This window comes from Zophobas morio, unplaced genomic scaffold (genome assembly GCF_036711695.1).
Source record: "Zophobas morio isolate AGI-343-1 ecotype UQ-CSIRO unplaced genomic scaffold, CSIRO_AGI_Zmor_V1 ptg000005l, whole genome shotgun sequence".
NCBI lineage: Eukaryota > Metazoa > Arthropoda > Insecta > Coleoptera > Tenebrionidae > Zophobas > Zophobas morio.
In genome coordinates this window covers 10,998,307-11,020,170 of record NW_026972110.1, presented here as the reverse complement: position 1 = coordinate 11,020,170, position 21,864 = coordinate 10,998,307, and the positions used below count along the sequence as shown (strand labels likewise).

Below are 21,864 nucleotides of genomic sequence, written 5' to 3'. Positions count from 1 at the left end.
CAGTTCTTCTCTTTGTAAGGGAAAACTGCGACGGAAATCCATGAGATTTTTGTTCTATATTGCGCGATTCATATGTTTCTTATATGAAGCCACTTGCCCTTAAGTTAATATGAGTTCAAGTTCGGGAGAACATCCGCTGAAGACGAATCACATTCAAAGTTCATAAGAGGATTTTGACCAATAGATGAACGAAGGTGCGGCAGTTAGCTGAAGCTAGAGGCATCTCAACTGAGAGAGTTTATTTTATTTTATTTTATTAAGTTGCAACGCAATGATATGAAATCAGTTCTCCTAACCAATTTCAGACTTTTTAAGGATTATGTTTTTTGTGGGGGGTTTAGTTCTTTATTTATATTATTTAGTAGTCTTTGTATCACAAGCCAAGGCAACGGAAAACACAAAAAAAGTTTCTTTTGTAATTTTGAAGTAGTTACCCTCGAAGCCGCAGAATCTATACGATCAAGCATACATTAACAGATTTGGAGACTGGTTCAGTGAGGAGAAGGCATACTTTCGTAAGAAAGTGAAATTGTTCAAATCCTCTACGATCTGAGCTCAATACTAGATGGCAAAAGCTTGTATTTGAGTGCACGACAACGTAGACATAAGCAAGTATCCAAAATTACTTGCATTTTTGAAAGACGATTCAGATGGCTATCGAGCAAAAAAATCAAAGGTTTTGAAACGGGAAAAAACTGAGATATTTTGCTTAACCCCAAATGACATCGAATATCTCATGATTAACCATAAGAAATGTTCGTTCACACCTTGACGATTAATTGTTACAATTGTCAAGTAACAATATTGTCAAGGTTCTACATTTCTCCCCCTAGGAAGAAAATGTTCTATTTTTGTCCCGAAAACGTCTACTACCGGCCGGGAAAAACTGGTTTTCGTAGTAGATAATCTGAAAACTGTCTATCAGCACATGTGATTTCAGACTTTGTGGTCAAATACTGATTCACTGACACAGACTTCTTGACCTACAATACACATTCCAACGTTTAAAAAAATGCACTACCGTGGAATTCTCCAGCGCGAAATCTATTTCCAGGTTTCGTTTCATCACAAACGCCCACGACTTCGTCGTTTTGACCCAAAACAACCCCGCTCACAATTAAACATTCAGGATAATTTACTCACCGAGTGCGACGATGATAAACTTCTTGTTGGTCGATGGTAACGAACTTTTTTGAGGTAGACAGTGTAGAGAGCGCCATCCGCTTTTTCCTCGCCCCACAGTCGCCATGTGGGCTGCTGAAAGAAAAAACATCAAGCTGAAATTACAATGAAAAAGAACTGGAAAGCATCTGTGTAAACAGCAAAATTTTCAGGAAGTACGATAATGTCAACAAAAACGATACCTTATCAATAACGTAAAATTTGCTTTGGAGTAATACTCTCATTCTATTGTTTACATTCACCGTAATTAAAGTGGTCCGCAGGGTGCGACTGATACCACGGTTCGTCTAGAAATGCAGCGGTGAATCACTAACCACACTAAAGGCAGTGATAACAGTAGTGACTCATCCAAAGCGTGTACGTCCTATGTTTGCGCACTCGAGGAAAACCAAAGCACTGACCGTGAATATAATAAGGAATTTATCAGAATTGTGGAGTTTCGATCGCAGCTGACGGTTTGATGTAAAGCTTATCACTAGTTGACCACAATCTTCTACGTCTAATACGCTACCGCAACGGCTTTCCCTCAGTAATATGATAAACCAATCATAGGCTTACCTACCTTGTTTGTTATTATTATGCGTTAAGTTGGAAGAATTATGCGCTTATGTGTATTTATGAACTTCCTTATTATTTTATGTTTAACGCTGATTAAAAGATGATAAAAAGATGTAAAAAAGTGGAACGTTCGTTAACCTTCCAAGGAAGGTCTTTCCTAAAATAGTCAGGTGTGAGAACCCAACTTTTGCATTTTACTTATACGTAACTTACTTTTAATAGTTGCAAATATTTATCTTCCATTATTTGTGATCGTTACTTTCTTTCCTATTTGCCAATGGCGTCGTATCAGCGAGTATTGAGAGTTACAAACAGGTGCAGCAAAATGTATATTTAAGTTCAATTTCTTTTAGAAGATTAAATATTTGCCGACACTCCCAAATAAATTACATGGATTCGTAATATCTCGATTCAAACACATGAAAATTCTTTTTCCTAATAATATCACTTGAATCGAAAACTTGGAGTGATTGCCAACGAAAAACTTCAAATTTTATCGTTCTTCCATCATTTTATATTAGTTTCTAACAATATCGAAACAACTATTGATTTCTTCGTCTCTCCAAACTTTCGGCTTCCGGGTACACAAATAACTAACTATAACTTCATGTGGACAATCAATAATATAGCTGATTTTATCACTTAGACTTTTTTAATTTTCGCTCAACAAAAATCTTTAATGTGGTTTTAGTTTTCTAAAGCAATCCACAAAAATATAATATGTAAATTATATTAATGTTAAAAATGTCTCAACACTCCAGTGGTAAATGATTTATCAGCTTCTCTTTGTTTACACTAATAAAACTTACGATGGGTTCATACAACTAAAATTAATCATTACACACATAACATTCTTTACTGTCGTAATAACTTTGTAAATACAGACTGATTCTCAAAAAAATAACGTCAGTTTTCACTTTAGCGTTATCTGATAAACAGGGTGTTTTTGCAAGCTATAAAACAAAAGAATGAAAAGCACATGTCATCAACTCAAAATCATCTTAATAAAAGTAAAGTAATAAAAAAAGGTATTTTCTCAACTTATGTTTCACTAAATTTTGCAGGATTTAACAATTTTTTTTATACCTTTCAACAACACCCTGCATTCAATTCTTTGTAATCAAAATAAAAATTAGACTACATTGTGTTAATAAATTATTTACATTTAGTGGACTATGAAAATCAACCTGTCAATTAGCTGTTAAACTTTGAACTAAATTTTAGCGTTTATACCTTTAAATCACAACGAATACGAAAAATGTGCACTCTAGAAGAAGATAAATTTATTGTCGAAGTCTGTTTTCGCTCTGGCCAAGAGATTGATAGAGATTGCCAATACTCAACTTCTGTCGCCAAAAAACTGTATTTTTGGAAACCAAAATTATGCTTTTTCTCTCCCTTACTGACAAAGATTTTTTTCTAAAACTCTTGAAAATATGAATATTTTGGAAAATTTATTCGATTCTTATTTAACAAACCGTGCAAATGCTTCATATGCTTCGGTGTTTTTTAACCATAATCTAATATACAGGGCTAAGGAAAGGTAAAAAAATAAAAACGATTTTTGGTTTATGACAGTAAAATGACAATTTTCCTTACAATTTATAGGTGCGTGTCACGAGGTTATGTCGAAATAATGAATGTCATTCTTGTTTCTGCTTTTTATAGGTTTTCCAATTTTACCGTTATCAACTTGTAGCCCTGTAAGCCTGATGATGCTTTTACAATTTAAACGCCGAAACATACTTATGTAGCATTTGCATTCACCAATAAATAATTTGTTCTGGCAGATTCAAATAAAATTTCCAAAATCTTCGTATTTTGAAAAATTTTAGAAATCTTGTATACCTGATGATGGTCTTGCACTTTAAAGACCGAAACAAATGTAACATTAACATAATCTCTAAAATCTAAAAAAGATGTTTTGACAATAAACTCAACTGTTTAGGCTTAGTTTCAAAACCAAAATAAACTTGCCCAAAATGTTTGATCCTATCATAACTGTGTATTGACTAATGTATTTTTATATCAAATACCGAGAGAGCAATAAAAAACACGATCCAAGACAGCAGTGGATTTTTAAAAGTTTGTCTCTGATAGTTGCATTTTCAAAAACTTTATTGCAATCTGACAAGACAAAAATTCTACCAAACACAAATCTTTGTCTTTCTTTGTTCGTGTTTTTCATTGTTCTCTCGGTACAAATTGTTCAAAATACACGAATATAAAGCACAAGTGTCCACCACTATTTTACTCCAACAACAATAATAAAGTATTTCGTTATTTTTACTACTTTTGTATCATTCTTTACTAAGCTTTGTACGAAATGTCTTTAGACGTTAGAATGTAATGTTTAGATACACAAATCAAAAAACGAGTAATTGATGTTTCATGCTATACTGAATTAATATAAACTGTAAAAATGAAAAAAAAATCTCAACTTTTAAAAACATATACATATATAGGTGTTCCAAAATTGCCGCAGGAAAAATACATGGTCAAAGACAAAAATGATAAATGTTATTTAAAGTTAATATTGACACATTGTGTTATATAATATTTTCAAAACTTCACTTCTTAAATCGATACTGGGATTAAGTCATTAAATTCTGCAATTTTTAAAAATATGGCGGTCGGTATTCGGGCTAGCGTTCTTTACTTCAAGACCTAATCCCTCATCTTGTTTATTTGTATTTATGTACAGGGTTTCTATAAATGATTATAGAGTCGAAGTAGGTCATGGAAACGTGCCGCCTCTCACTTTTAGTCTTTAATAAACTCAACAAATACCACACGCATCTGTATAACTCGTTGCGTAAATGCTTCAGATCTTATTAAAAAATAAAACTAATTCATTAAACAAATAAGTTGTGGTTCAACATCTGCGTAAATGTTGAAAATGTTCACCATTTTGTTCAAGGCACATGTTCACTCTCGTTTTAATTTCAAAAATGTTGTGTAACATTCTTTCGTCAATACTTTGGACCCATGTTAGAGAACTGTCATAATGAGGCACAATTTCAGCGAAGCAACTGCACTTGATTCGATGTACAGTAGATGAAAGCGCTTCAGGTTAAAATATTTTGGAAAAGTCTATTTTGGACTGCTATTTTTTGGATTTTATCATCTGGATCACTTTATTCTAGCTCTAAATTGTTTGGACTTGTTTACTTTGGACCAAAACACGCATAGTACGCCTATTTTCTATCTTATATCCCACGCTCAACCAAATAATTACATGTATTTTTAAAATCACCCCTACTTCTGTAAATAGCTTAGAAACGCAGTAGATCCAATAGAAATACTCATTTAGGAGTGGATATGCTACGCATGCGTATATTTGAATTTGGCGCTTTTTATCTAAAATAACATATGACATACGTCTAAATATATAAAATAAGTTTGATTTATAATAAACACAATGCGTCATATGTTACACAAATTAAGAGGTGATAAAATAGCGACAATAACATCGTAACGTACACTTTAAATATTGTAGCCGGATGTATTCCCTAGTGCAAATCAAAAAAGTTTATACAATTCTTCCTACACAACGTAAATACACATGTATGTAGTCACTAAAGCCAACTTTTTATTCGATTTCCGAACCCTAATTATAGATTCCGATGAGGCATCGATCGCAATCAATGGGGATTTGTGATTTACAACTTTTTTTCTAAAACGTCAATCACCTCAAGCGATAATTGAATCGTACATGATTTTAACACACTTACCATAATTTTGCGGCCCATTTAAGTCATGTACAGAACTAAAATGTCGTACGTTCAAAAAAAAAAGGATCAACATTGGTTGAAAATCTAAAACTTCAGCTGTTAATCCTACTCGTTCAATGTCACATTATGCTTTATATTTTTATATTAACTTGTGTCGTGTTGACGTATGTATATAATATTTATGTCAAAAATGTCAACTTTACCCTTAAAACAGGTCCTTGCTGTGACATCATTCATATATCAGAAATACCAACTAAACTATAGAAGTATAGTTAACTCTAATACCGTTTTTCTTAGATCAAATTTTAAAAAATAGCAATTTCTAGTGATCCCTTTTCGTGTCACAACTAATGGAAAATTTAAAGATGGCCAACTTTATGTTTCGTAAGATCAAACATAAAACAAATTAGATTTTGCTTGCACGAACCTTTAATACAGGTGCACGGAAAAAAGTTATTTTTCACTATTCTTTTGCTCTCTGGTACATTTTAAATGGAAAACCCCAATAATTTAAAATACTTTAATTAATTATAGCAAGCAACGAAATAAATGTACGATATGAAATGTGAATAGTTTATAAGATTTAACTGTATTTATGAGAAGATTATATTTAAAAACTTACCTCATTTTTAGAATAATTTATTTGGCTTTAAGACCTGACAAATTCACCAATATTAAATTGTAATTACAAAAAAAATTAGATCAAGCACTCGACACATTTTACTTTTATAACACATTTTCGTAAAACTTAATGGTTGTTACTACGTGGAAGTATGAACATTATTTTTATCAACTTATAAACGGAAAATTATTCGCCCGACAAAACAGATATGCTGTATGCAAAATTAGGTTACATGACGACAAAATAAGGCAACATACACCTAATATATATATTTTCAAATGCTAAAAAACGGCAAGATAAAACAAAACGGGCGCTAGACTGTCATGGCCAAATACGTAGCGTGTCTCATAAATACTTAAGTACACGTCTCTCAGACATTGGTTTACACGTTGATCATGTAAAAGTGCGTTGTAAACCCGTGTTTTCCATCGATTTCTGTTTCTTGGATTATTTGCCGTGAGTCTGAATCATTAAGTACGACAGTTCAATAATACTATTACCTACTCCATACTATCAAAGTACACCATTTTTCCACATAAATGCAATGTTGGGTCGTTCATGAAATCTCAAAGCAGTATTTTAAATAAATAAAAAAAAAAAATTCTGCCGTGGATATTCTACTTTATCGTGAGTCGCGTTCGTTTAATTACCTTTGACATGCTCTCTCCTCTTCCAAAATTCCTACACGAATTATTTTTACCATCAAACTAAAGTTTAATGAGATGCTTATTCTACCCTAATATGTAGCTCCGAGGTTTGTTTTGTTTAAATTCAGATTTTAAATACAGCAAAAACTCAAGCAACCTCCGCCAACAAACAAATCTACAATTTGCTAATAAACGTGGAGTTAATCGCCCGACTTCAATAAATTTCGTGGAAAAATTTAATCCTCCGAAAACAGCTTTTCTCGTTTATCATTTCCAGTCTTAACACTGCTGAATTAGCACAAAATTTTCCTGTCCACGAAACAAAACATCTAAACAATTTATCTCATTGTTATTCTAACTTTTTCCGAGTATCCTGTGTCACAACAAAGTAAATTGACCATACCGAAGTTCAACAACTTGTTCTTGCACACGAAACAAGTATAAAGGTCGAAGTATTTTATACGAAACAAATTGCTCTTTATAACTTCCAAGCAACATCTCTCTGTACCTAGTTAAACTGGTTATTTTACAAAATTAGCAAACCTGAATTGACACTGTCGAAACTAAATGACGACGTGTAACAAAGAACTAATGTCAGTTAACTGCATAACCTCCGTGTGCGGTAATTGGCACAATTATCTTTATTGATTAATCGTAAGTAATAAAAACATCACAAAGGAGGCACCGAATATGGTGTAAAGAAGCAGTTGACGAGTTTCGTAATTAGTGTTAAACACTTCACTTTAAATCAGTCACCCTATGATTCCCACGGTGCAAATGAACAAAACAGAACCTTGACTTTATCGATCTTCAACTACAATAAAAATACGAGTCATCATTGATGTGTAATCACGACTTCCCTCCCTCATTTAAATGGAGGGTTGATGATGAGTCATATTAAAAAAGTAAATCTTTCATGCTATTAGTGTCTTGAAAACGACATCGTGTGTCTTCTTCACGCTTCAGATGCTCACGACAATGGCGTAGTACCTGGTGGCTAATGTTTTGTATGTCGCGTCCTAATGTAACAATGGGTGTCTTCTACATTTCAACACACAAAGAAGACGATGGACTAGCTCTAAAGATCCGTGGTATTTCATTAAATTAACTATTTATACAGTCAGCCAGACAAGTAACATCACCAAATCGTGTACTCCAGTGGGCCACCGAAACTTCCATTGTTGTTGACATTTCAACCAAACAGTTCTGACAAAGGGATGAATGTGTTTCACCAAAATAATACGATTATTGACAGAATTGAATTATTTTATACTAAGAACTGCCAACGTTCTGAATAAAATATAGATTGATTGGAGGAAAATCCCTTCAAGTAATGACGCTCTACATTCCTCAAAGTGTCTATCGATCTGCTTCAACAAGGTGAAAATAAACACATTTCCGTCAGACGTTTTCCCCATAAATAAATGGGCAATGACACGACCTCCAACAATTTAATTAAAAGACATAAGAGAACTGCAAAAAACAATTGCTCGGTTTTTTCCCTTCATGCGTGTACAAAGTGAGATTGACTGCGCCTCGAGTCCTTCAACCCTGATTTGAAATTTTATTACGATCGATTCAGAGGAAACAACTTGTAAATTTGATTATTAGACAAATTCGCGTCCCTCTTTTCCAAGCGAGCCATTAATCTTTGGCACGTTAATGCATCCAGATGTAATTTTGCATATTTGTATCAGTTCCTGGCAGAAATCAAATAAACAGACACCAAGGATTCGCGTAAATTTAGATTAGGGAAAATCGTCCACGTGAAAGGGCAATAAATCACTATCAACACGGAAAGCATAACAACGATGGTTCTAAATCATATTTCGCGAACAAAAGAGATAAAATCGAGAAATCCTTTATCGCGTTCTTGAGGGAGTAAACGGCTGCGGATAAAATGTGAACACAATATCTTATTCTTATCAAGCTGCGACAATCTGTGTTGATCTAGTCCAAAAATAATATTGATTTTATTATCAAAATATGAAGAAAACACGTCCACTACATTTAGTTGGCTCCTAATAAAAATAAATCAAATTCCAAAAACACGACGAATTTTTCATAAAAATTCAAAAATTGTACTTCCTGTTTACGCTATTTTTAGTGATAATCAGTTCAAACTATGTCCTTCAAATATGTTACACCTATTTGCGGAGATTAAATGTGTACACAAATAGTGTAAATAGTTTCAGTTTAATCAAAGCTTAAATATTACATGAGCGTTCCAAAAACACAGCGTCGAGTAATGTAACTCGTAACTTGTGACATTTAGATATCAATAGGACAATAGCCACGTTATATTTTTCAATGCATCACGTTTCCGCTGCATAGAAAATTTTCTTTTCATAAACATGCGCCTGAAATCACGTGTATCCAACGCATGAGTACAGAAAAAAATACAAAAATGAAGTGTACCATTATGCATATCAACAAAGCGATTGTTTTTCAGTTGTCAACACTTGGCGTTGGTTATTTGGTAAATGTAATGGATAAGAGAGCTTTTGATAATCACTCAATTAATATTAGACTCGATGATAAGTTTATTATTTTAGGAAATTTATACTGCTTCAAAACCTGATAAACAATAAATTCAAATCTGATAATGTTTTCATAGAATTCAGACAATTCTACGAAAAAAATCTGGTTTTTGTTTTCGTTAAAGTAGTCAATTTTAAGTCATACGACTGCAACTTGTACACATTTTCGTAGAATTTAAATATAGCACACTATAAAAATCAATGTAAATTTCACCCCTCACCACACCCTCACAACTGTCACAAACATCTTTCCTCCACCTGACTTAATGTCAACATCTTGGCCAAATAAAGGCCTCCCGCGGCTTTTAGTTGCCTGAAAAGAAATTCCTATTTACACAATAATTTTTAACATCCAACACATTCTGACCTAAATATAACGATCCATAGATTCCCAAGTACTATCCTTGATCCCGTTTACAACAACGCATCTATAAAATGTCAATCACTTACAAAATCTAAACACAACTGTGAAAATGTGCAGCTCTCCCATTATCTTTTAATAGAGTTTATAGGGTGTGTAGCAACACGAAGCCAATGGGATTTATTATTACGGCTACCACCCTTGGAATAGCCCAAGTCTGATGTCAAACGCAAGGAACGAGCTGTAAACAAGCTTAATGTCTTTCCCGTCATAAACATCACAAGACGTGACAAATCGGACAAATCGGAAAAAGCCCTAAATGCACAAACTATAGGTGGTCGTTTAGCCCTAAAAAGCATGACGGGAAAGGGGACGCAAATGGTATTCGGCTTATTTCGCAGAAATGGATTTCGAATCTAAAATCTGGCCTGAATTTTGATACAAGTTTGTTGTTGGATGCTGTTGTTTCCCTCAAATTGGAAATTCTTGCGGAACGGACTGATGTATCCACAGATGTGTGGCGTCCGCAGATTGTTAAAATATATTGAAATTCCGAAAATTTACATAAGAATGACTTGGCCTTGACTAGTACGCTGGTTCGTAACAAATACTGGATTTCGAAACTTGCAATTATGTGACAATAACCTTATACTAAGTGGTTATATTGATAATTGCCGCTTTCATGTTCAGTTAAAATTGCCGTATCTGAAAAAGAAACTGACACATTTTCGATTTTAAGTACAGAGGGTTACATTATGTAATTACATTAATATTATACAAAATGTTTCCAAAGAATGGAATTGCATCCGCAAGCCATTAATGTGACGAAACAGCAATTTTGATGTATCTACTACCGTCATTAACAATGAATATAAATTTAGTTTCAATGAAATGATGTTTTTTGCACATGAAACAAATTTTCAGCTGCTGTAATCAAGGTACAATAATTTAACGATACAAAAAGGCAGTCACTTTTAACATATAAAAAAACTGAACTTCGTAATTCTGATTTGTTTTAATGAACTGCATTGTGTAATAGACATTTAAACAATTAGTTATTAATAATTTAACAATAATTTGTTAGAATACGATTCACGTCATTTTTTACTGTTTAATAATATTAAAACTACCAAAATCACGAAGACTTCAATTTTCGCAGAAATTTTTTTACCCACTTTTTTCGACTTCTAAAGAGCCTTCATTACAATGTACCATCGAGCAAATACGTCATTTTTTCTCACCCTGTATATTTATTCCAAGTTGTCCCAAAATAATTTGATAAAGACTAGTGTTATATAAAAATCTGGTTCAATTCGTAATGTTTATATAACAAATAATATACTGTTGGCAAACTTTTTATATGCAAAAAATGAGGTCCAGGTAGACTGAAAATTATTATTCATGTATTCAGAGAACATGTTAGCTAGGAGTTTTTCTGAACACATCCACGCAAATATTTCTGCTGATAGTTTTTGTTCACAAAAATGCTTTCAATGTTTAAATGGTAAATTTACATTTTTGGCATTTGTAATTTTAAGGAACTTAAACTGAATATCTTTTTCGTAATTCAAAAACTATGCATTCTGAGAAAAATCATAAAAAATAAGCCAAAATAATATTCACAAAGATGAAGTGTCTAATAGACAAAAAGTGGAAAACACTTTAAAATAGTACTGTAAAAACTTAAAAACAGTGCCAATTTATTAAAAAGAAAATAATACAAATGAAAAACACCGTATTTGAATAATATGTAGTACGATCTAAGAGATAAAAACAATAAAAAGATAAAAATTATCTAAACAATTTCCTAGTTTACTGAATGGGAAACCAGGTATATTTGCAGTGTTTTAATATTACCCGAGTTTCCGGTATTTTTTCATTTTTGGGAACTGGATTTTCTTTTTCTTTTTTTTCTTTTTCAGAAAACCACCTCTTAGTGAGTCGAGTAATTTTTTTATTATTTAGTTTTTTTAACGTGTTAAGCAACAACAATAAGTTCCCAACTTTAGTGGGGCACATATAATTAGAAAAATCATACATTTTGGTAAAGTAATTATAAGAAATAAATTCTAAAATAAAATTATTGTACATATATGTAAGCTATTTTACTTCCAAAAAGAAGATTCACTTATGACTCTTTTTTAATGTTAACTAAAAAAAATAATAAAAAGAAACAAGTTTTAAATATATATGTATATTACTTGATTGTGTCCTTTTGTTATGACTTTAAAAAAATTTTTTTTTCAGTGAAACATTAAATTTATTTTCAAAATTAGCGATTATATTGTTATAACAAAAAAATATTTTTCATTTCTTATAGAATACGAAATACGAAATGTTGATGTTTGTTAAAATCTTAACAGTTTTCTTGTTTTCTTATATAAATTAGTCATTTATGAATTCGTTGATGAAATTTAATTCTGGCTGTCTAAACTGTCACCATTCAATGTTAAAATGTCACCTTTATGCAAGATGTAAAATCATGATGACAATTGTATAACTCGGTGTAGACGCAAATTTTTGACTTACAAATTTGGATAATGAGATGTAAATAAGGCACGAGAAGTCAATATTAAAATTTTGTGTAGGTCTGGATACTGGAAAACACCAACACTACATAAATATCAACGTAAATTTTTAAAACTACAAAATAAAATTCCAACGACAGCAATAATTTTGTAATTAGTGCATTTATAAACAAGTATTAAAACAAAAATATTCGCGACATAAACACCTACTAAGTGACCTTCATGTTATTTTCATGTATTTTATGCAGCAATCAACAATTAAAAGCTGTCAAACTGCTGCATCACCGTTTTACACCGGAAACGTTAAAATCGCAATTTTCCACAACAGATAGGAAAAGCCGGCAATTTCAAGTTACACAAACTTATCGGTATCACTTAAGAAGCCAGATACTAATAGTAAATGTTTGTTGAAACATTTGTATTTAACTTCTTAATCTACTAAACAAATACGGATGAGTTACATTGGCGAGGCAGAAAAAAATGCTTGGTTCAGAGAAAGCGCTTACACATATATTCTAATTGGGGTTTAATATGTTTTCAAATAATTTAACAATGAAAATTCGGTTTCTAGTTATTACCAAAAGCGCTAAATCTTGACATTCAGTTACAGTTACACAAATTAGTACCAACAAATAAAATCTAAAAACACACTATATACAAACACAGAATTCGTGCAGGATCTCTTAATCTGCTTACCTTTACGTACCACTTGGTGGTTTTTTTGTTATTTTTCCTCGGTAGCGTGCAAACGCAAAGCCTGAACTTCCCCCGAAACGAATCGTTCATTCTATCACCACCAGGACTCATACTCCTATTCAGACATTTCGAGGCAAAAAACTTAGTTTTTTCCGTAACACTGTGATAAAGTTCTTGCTGAAAACCGACAGGTGTTGAGTTTGTTGGTAGCAGCATGTTCGACTATGGACACGATTCGAATATTAAAAAAGTTTCTCCCCTGAGTCAGCAGGGTAAACATGAGAGAAACATGGGAACTTGGGGTTGATGGAACCGCTGAATAACGACCAATAGAAGCGCGGCCGAAATAATTACCAGTGGAAAACTGAGTGGATTAAATCGAATCGATAATGCGAGAAAACGCTGTCTGACGAGTAATGAGCGGAGTAAAAGCAGCGTACCGACGCCGCCTCCACCACAACGCGCTTTGATCTACTGCTCCCAACGTCCCCGACAGTACAATGAAATATCATCGTTTCCTGCGAGCTGCGAGCGTAGCATGTCGTCTAATTGACATTTTCGACGCAAGCGCAGGACCAAAGCGCCCTCGTCCTATAAATATAGCACCTGGTAGATTGATGCAGTTTTCCGTGGTTTTGACGTATTCTTTGGACGAAAAGCGTGGTAGTAGCGAGAAATGTTTTTTTACTACCCACTGTATATCCTACATTATCGTTTGCTTCTAGTAAGCACATGATCTTTGACGTCCTCCCGGAATTTACACAAGTATTAGACGTTCGCTCAAAATTGGATGACGGTCGTTCTTAAGTTGTTTTATTGATTTAGCACAAACGTTATTGTCTAACAGAATCACTTTAATAGTAAAACGAATGACAAAAGATGTTTTTACTCTGTATTGTTGTGTGATGCAAATTATTTTCAGACTTGATGTACGCGTATTGTCCGATTTGAGTACAATAGACGCCTAAACAATGAATTAATAACAATTATTGTTATATTGGATGCACAGCCTGTACTACTTTTAACTTACAACTAAATTTAATCCATAATAATAGTAACATTTACTGCGCGTAAAAAACAATGCATTGTCTCTCAACTATCAAAAATGAAAAGATTTTCACAGATAAAATTACAATAAAATGTAAACATACATCTACTAAAAAAATTCAGATAAGATTTAAGGAAGTATTTTTAAAAAATTGCTATTGAATCTGCATGTAGACTTTGCTATGTGAATAGGTTTATAATTGAATAACTCCTTGCAGTGGTATCCCAGTTACCCTTAGAGATCCTTTAATTCTCGTGTTACAGTTGTGGTAAATACTATTGTTTACAAATAGAAGTGAATTATGAAAAACAAACATTGCACATTTATATATACGGTGAGTCACTAACCGCGCGCTACGCGATATCTCCTTAGTTATTATTATTATTAGAGATACAAAAAAAAAAAAAGTTAAAGACTAAAGTTGTACAGTTCTTTGAAAAGCATACACCAAAGTTATTTTCAACTATACAGTGTTTTGTTGTTGAAACATAACATACATTTTTTTGTACAGAATAGCCTGTATATTTTTACATACTCATGTTTTTTTACGTTTCATCACCCCTAGAGTACTAAAAAGTACGTCCCACATTTTCGCCTAACAAACTTTGCTTCTTTATAATATTATAAAATTTGATTTTGCGATTTTCGTTTTTGTGATAACAACGAAAAATTTGGAAAAACATCTGATTGTTAATTATAACAGAAAAAAGGGCGTAAAACTGTGCATATTTAGCAAAATTGTGCAAATTTCGAACAAATACTGAGTTTGGTGGGGATAATTAGATAAAGTTTGGTTAGCGTTTTACCGTTTACATGATATTCATAATACACATATAAAATTTGACAACAATCGGTCCAGTAGTTTCGGATAGTATCTTTCTAATAAAAATCCGGACAGACAGATACTACACATTAAGAAAAAAAGGCAAAATGTAACCCCGCCCACCCGCCCTATCTCAATTGTGGTGATTTTTTTTTATTCGTCGTAAGCTGAACTGCAAAATCCTTATTTCTCTACGAGAAATTTAAAACCTGTTTTTGAGTATCGTGTTGTTCAAAGAAAACTATGTGTATTAAGAAAAAATTAAAACCAAAGATTAAGCCCCACCCATACCTGCTCTGGTCTAAATATATAGTGATGAAGTTTTCATTCGTTGCCAGACTTAGGGGCGGAGCCTAATTGCAAAATCCATATTTCCCTACAAAAATTTACCATTTTAAATGTGTTTTAAGTTTCTAAGAAAAAACAAAAATCATCACAATTGAGACAGGGTGGGTGGGCGGGGTTTATATTTTGCCTTTTTGTGTTAATATACATAGTATTATTTAAACAACACGATACTCAAAAACATGTTTTTAATTTCCCGTAAAGAAAGAAATATTTTGCAGTTAAGTTTCGCCCCCCTGGTTCAGGACGAATAAAAAAAAATCATCACAATTGAGATAGGGCGGGTGGGCGGGCTCACAGTTTGTCTTTTTGTTTTAATATGTGTAGAATTCTTTTCACAACAGGAAACTTAATTAGGCTCCGGCCCATAATTGCAAAATCCATATTTCCTTACGAAAATGTACCATTTTGTATGATTATAAAGCCTACGAAGAGATCGTTTAAAATAAATGTATAAAAATTGGTGGAAGGTTATTTCCACAGGACTTGCCGAGTCCCTGAAGTACAGTTCAACAAATCTCGCTTCTTTGAAAAAATGAAAGAAATTGATTTTGCGAATATTTGTGATAACCTCTATACATTAAAACAAGTACAGATTAGGTAAGTAATACCAGTAACAGTGTAAGATCCAATGAATATGGTTAGACGACCTATAATTTTTCGTGTGTTTGTCTACGACATTCAACTTTTTATTATATTATATATTTATTAATTCTTGTAGTGCTTGTTTTTCCGAATTTTCAAATGTATCATTCTTTAATTACCCATACTAGGCCGTTGCCTATGATTCGAATGCCATTATATTACTTGTTCATACATCGTCTGGGATGCAATTGCTCCAAAAATATGAATCCATCGATAAAGGGCAATATTATACCGGTATTTCTAGCGAGTATGTCAATTCCGACACGTGCAGTGTAATAATAATAATAAAACACTTAGGATTTGATCAATAAAAAAACATAGATAATAGCAGTGACAGTTTGACTTTTTGCGAAATTTTGGATCCCTTGGGGAAAATTTCAAAGCTGATTTATGAACGACAAGTACAGAAGTATGTTATATTATAAAATTTAAATCCTTCTTACCAAAAAATTTTAACGGAATGTCAACACATTGTTGGTAGGGATGATTAGGTAGTTTGAGAGATTATCTATCGAGTAAAAATCTGGACAGACGACAAACAAACACACAACAGACAAACGGAAATAAAAGACCAACTTTTTCGTACTCTTGGGGTCATGAAACGTCAAGAAAACATGAAAAGGAAGTTCTATTTAAAAAAAAAACTGTGTTGTATGTTACACCTCAAAAACAGAACACACGGTTGAAAATAATTTTTGTGTATGCTACTTTCAAAACCGTACCACTGTTGTCTTTTTTGTTCTATTTCTAATAATAATTAATGAGTTATCGAGGAACACGCGCTTAGTGACTCAGCCTGTATATATAGCAACTAGAGAAGGTTAAACTTTATTCTTTTATAAATACAGGTTTGCAATAATGTCTTTGTTTTAAATTAAGAATCAACTTAATTATACTTTTCTGTGTTTGTAATAATTCTTATTAATAGGATTTTTATGGTTAAATATGTATCAGAAACACGAAAGTTCCATTTGCAGCGCTACTTTTTTGCAATTTTTATTAAACTGAGATACTATCAAATTGCCTTGCTATATTATAAAATCTCAAAAACACATTTTTTCTCCAATTCGAATATAGCAACTCTCTGAAAGAGAATTTTGAGTACTGGCAACAACGCGCTTTTTTACATAACCGGTGCAAAGTGGATGAAATTTTAGGAACACCGTGAGATAATAATAATTACTATTATGCCGTGTGATTTTTTAAATTTATGCTCTAGCTGGCCACGACGCATACGTTAGAAGTGGAACTGAAACGACTGACCTAAGCGTCATGGCCAACTAGAGCAGAAATTTTAAAAATCACCCGATGTTTCAAAATCAGTATATTTACCTCAACAAAAAAATGTACGACGTCATCTTAAAAAATTACAGTATGCAACAAATTGGAGACGTGAGATTTTTATTCTGTACAATGAATACTGCCACTCTTGTCGCGCAATTCAGAAATATCCCATAAAAGACGATGGTATCAGTTTTTTATTTTCTTGCGAGTCGGACAACTTCCAGCTTCGTTATTTCGACAAGAGCAATTTATATCACATCTTCTACAGAAGTGATTTTGAAAGCCAGGATTTATCTTAATTTGTAAATTAAAAGTAAAAGTAAGCACCATAATACCCAGAAGGCTGCAAAAAGACTAGTCTTGTCAAATTACAAATTTGAAAAGTTTCAAAAGAAAATGCTACAGTCAAAGACAAATTTTCAATACCTGGCTGTCTTTGATGGTGTTTTTTAACGTTCAAGGATCTTCAAAATATTCATGTGAGTTTGAAAGAAATCGATCGCTGGCTTTCCCCTTTTTTTTCATACACTACAACCTGTGAAACGCCATCAAAATTAGACATTCGCCAAAATCCCTATTACAAGACATTATTTAATTATCGCCCGGGAAGTAAAAGTGGGTGAGGAAAAAAAAGGAGAGCGTCCAAAGGAAGAGGAACAATAGTAATAGGTTTAATAATAAGCATGGTTATATGTATATCGCGTCCGTTTTTTTTTATGTTTATATGTCAAAGAGAGCAAGACGAATTTCATTTATGTAGGTATACCAAAAAGAAAAAAAAATACTGCCCGCGATATTGCCGTTGTTTCTGCGTTGGACTGGCTACTTTATATTAAGTTGGAGTTTTGGTTAGCATTTTACCATCTATATGATTATCCTAAAATTTCACAGTAATTTGTCCAGTGGTTTCGGTTTCTTTAATAAAATCGTCAACAAACGGAAACGGGCGACCTTTATTTTCATGTTTTAGTAGCTATCAAACGTCGAAAACACATGAAATTAGTCATTCGTCATTATGGACAAATACGATACTTTAGTTGAACTTTTTTCAGGAATGACGAAAACAACTTTACTGTAAATATCTGAAATTATTATTATTATTTTCGTTAAGTATAGCACTAATAAAACAACATAACTTCATAATTAATACTAACACAAGACCATGATTAAATCCCATCAGTAGGTACATATTTTTTCAAGAAAAACAGTGACTGTAAATTGTTTAATTGTTGTTAACACGGAAAAAATTCGGTTCTGTTTTACTTCACTTTAATGATGTACTCTTTATATTTTTATGAAATTACCTAGAAACATGCGAGTTAGTTTACATTTTTCCCACAGTTTTTCTCAGTTTAAATCATGTCTACTAATAAATCTTTGTTCCACTAACAGTAACGCATATTTTTTTTTTATATGTATAAAAACAACCATAAACAGAATTACTCAATAAAGTGCTTGAACTTTACAGCACTAGTTAAACATTAAAACTGTTAACTGCATGTGACGTCAAATGACATTTAAACAGTACTTTTTTTAAAGTACACACGACGTCACTTTAACACCACATACGACTAAATTGGTGTAGTTACAAGACAAACAAGAATACAGCAACGGTCGGAAAAATAATACTTTATTGCTGCGCATGTTGGTTTATGTTATGTCTGCTACACTTTACACAAAACTCATCTTTTTATAATATGTTCCGTGTTTCCCGGTACAGTCATCATACTTACCTCAACTCGAAAAACATCTTCAACATACGCTTTTTAACCCTTTTAAGGACAACTTGTACAATAAAACGGCATTTTTTTTGCACTGAAAATTCAAGTAATTTAGAGAATTGAAATGACAAATCATATCCTTCACTCTAGACTATGATGTGAGTGTTATTTTCAAACCTACACAATTAAGAAAGTGAACGTGTGTAACACTTTATGGGTTCATTCCATTCAATTCCTATTCATTCCAATTTTAAATGCATCTGCTTCCATCTGCGATGGTCATAAAATACACTATTCCAGCTACTCATGTATAAAGTACAGCAGGTAAAGTCAGATTCCATTGAAATCGACATAAAGAAAATTTGGTATCGACAGTAAAAGCGCGACCCTAAAATAAAAAACACATCTGCAAGTGGCAGAAGAAAACCAAACAGTGAATTGAAATGAAATACATACACGGAGAAGGTTGTCATTAACAAAACAATTAAGCGAAAATATGAACAACACTTGAAATAATTTAATTAAAATTAGCACAAAATTGACCCAAGGGGAGATTACAAATTAATCCTGTGTAATCTCCTTTAAAACATTCACTAAACTTCTTTGAATCGGCAATTGAATTAGTAGCTACCTTTTACTTTCTCTTGATTATTTTTACTTCTACCACTTGAAATGTACTGGACTAAAATAATATTAGCCAGAAAATATAATTATAACGCGAAAAACAAATCTGTAAAAATTAAATCTCTGAAGCATAAAAATAAATGCAAAAAACTAAACAATGATCAATTTCCTGTGAATCCTTTCATTGTGCGGCACGTGTATTCCGCAAAAGAGTCCCCGGAGCAAAACAAATGCGTAATTCGACAGCGCTTTCATCTTGTCGGTTATTTTAAAAGCCATATACAGCAGTATCATGGAACAGTTTAATATGATTTAAAAGCTTTTATACTAAACAAAGGCTGCAGAATGCACCACGAAAAGTTAAATTGGTGGAGTCGATAACAATGCACAATCCCATTACTATAAATTTCCGGATATTCTAACAAATACACTGTCACAAATTTAAACAACGTTAAAAGCTTCTTAAATTTCTACTTCCGCGGTTGCTCGCATACATTTACATCATGCAGTTGACATAATAAACACACAAAGTGTAAAAACAGTAGCGATAATTGATAAGCTACAAAAAAAGACTAGAACATTTTAATATGCATGCAACTGGTCGGTTTCTTTTTGAAATGAATATCCTGTGAAAGTGAAACTTCAATAAACCCAGCGACTGACCAAAAACGGATTGCGGTCTGCACAAAAAGAAAAAAACTCTCAAAAAGCTTATGACGGGAAACCATGGCTTATTTACCAAATGTTTTACGACTCATTTTACAGACGACGGAATTTATAGTTATCATTCAATGCTACATTATAAACACGAGATCAGTTTAATAGGCATTTTTCTGAATCGCAGTATTTTTCGATATTTCGAAGTTCTCCAAACAAGCTGTTCAAGATATTTATAAAACGAAATGATCCAACATAATGGCGGCTGGTACACAATAACACGTTATGTAATGGCAATAATACATAATTACAAGAACATCTGCCAAATTACATCATGGACACCTAAAAATTTGGGAGCGTGAACAATATTATTTGTCTATACAAATTCTATTAATTATTATTACGTAAAATCAAAACAAAAACTGACGCCAGGAAGAGATAGAACTTTCTGAAAACGACCGATTACAGTATCGGTTTATATCGTACCACGCATTTCCTATCACGAGAACATATGATACACTTGATCATCCTTTCTGGACATAAATAAAACGCTGAACTTCATGAATTTATACGTCACTGTTGTTATATCTAGTTTGTTGACAACACGTGGAAAAACAAAGGGATGTTTGTCTTCATGGAAGTGCAGATTTTATTAATCCACAATATGTAATTATGACTTCACTTGATTTTATTACATAATTAATGATAATAATAATGACTAGATTAATATGATTAAATACGTCCACGATACAAATTGTTAACTTTTTCCTCCTTGGTATTCTGCTAGGACGAACTCGCCACATCGTTCTCTGAATACACGAGGAAGATGGCAAACTTCGTTTAGAACAATAAAAACACCAGATGTAAGGTAGAGGTCTAATAAGTTTTATACACCGGAGGTCTCGAAATTAATTTTTTGTGGCAACCCAACCCGAAAATGTGTAACCAAAGGCAGAATTTCTTCAATCATCCCATCATATTCATTCCTAAAGAAAACCGCTTATTCTCAACAGCGTCAAAGTTTTTCATGGAACAATTTATCATCAAATTAAAGTAAGTCATTTACCTTGTGCCAGATCCTTTTTCTAGAAGCATACAAAAACAATACTACCGCAGAATTGATCGAAAAAATATGTTTATTTTACTTAGATTGCCTTGCAACGCCTTGCTGTTAAGTTAAATGTGCTTTCTATTTTTTTACAACAAGAGTAGAAAATGTTAACCTATTCCAAATGCCAACTAGTTTTTCATTACTTATGTAGAAAAGAGTTCGCCCACCATTAATTAAAAAGCTACTAAGAATGTGTTCTTTGAATCGTTAGATTAATTTTTTCCATCTTTATAACATCATGTCCAATCAATGGCAACTTCTGACGGAATCAATAAAAATCTATTTTTTTAATATCAAATGTGTTTTTAAAAAGACACGTAATGCGATGTTTTTGTATCTCGAATAAAATTTAACTATTCAACTGTTTTTGAAAGACGTTGGACGCCATTAAAAATTTAAGGGGTCGTAAATTATTGAATTCTGATGCCGGCTTCATATTTGGAAACTGATATTTTTATGTTTGTGTTAAGAGATTTTCCCACAAACTAGTACAAAACATGCAGAAAATCGGTAAATTCAATTCGAAGCCTGGAAGTAGAGAATTACGATATTGTAGTCTCTAACGACTTTAGTAAAAATAAAGAAACTCTCTGCTTATTGATTTGGCTTTCCAGTAATGTCTAGTCCCAGCGGAAATAAGAGTATTAGGTTGATTAAATTTAGCTTCTAAAAAATTAACTACTGTACAGTTCAAACACAGATTGAATAGATTTTTCAAGCGTACTTATTTATTTAAGA

The 21,864-nt window shown here is 32.6% G+C and overlaps 1 protein-coding gene across 5 annotated transcripts in view; it reads right to left on the bottom strand.

The window, feature by feature from the left end:
* The window catches only part of LOC135122711 (ral guanine nucleotide dissociation stimulator-like 1), a 52,725-nt gene that overhangs the window by 17,756 nt on the left and 13,105 nt on the right, over positions 1-21,864 (bottom strand). The window contains exons 1-2 of one of the 5 annotated variants that reach the window (XM_064047082.1): positions 12,869-13,367; positions 1,144-1,257 (exon numbers count right to left, since the gene is read on the bottom strand). In XM_064047082.1, coding sequence (XP_063903152.1) covers positions 1,144-1,257; positions 12,869-13,084 — 330 coding nt within the window. In that variant the 5' untranslated portion in view covers positions 13,085-13,367. Of the gene's footprint in view, positions 1-1,143; positions 1,258-1,364; positions 1,464-12,868; positions 13,368-21,864 lie in introns of those variants that run through there. The other 4 variants (XM_064047083.1, XM_064047084.1, XM_064047085.1 and 1 more) reach the window with 4 other exon arrangements.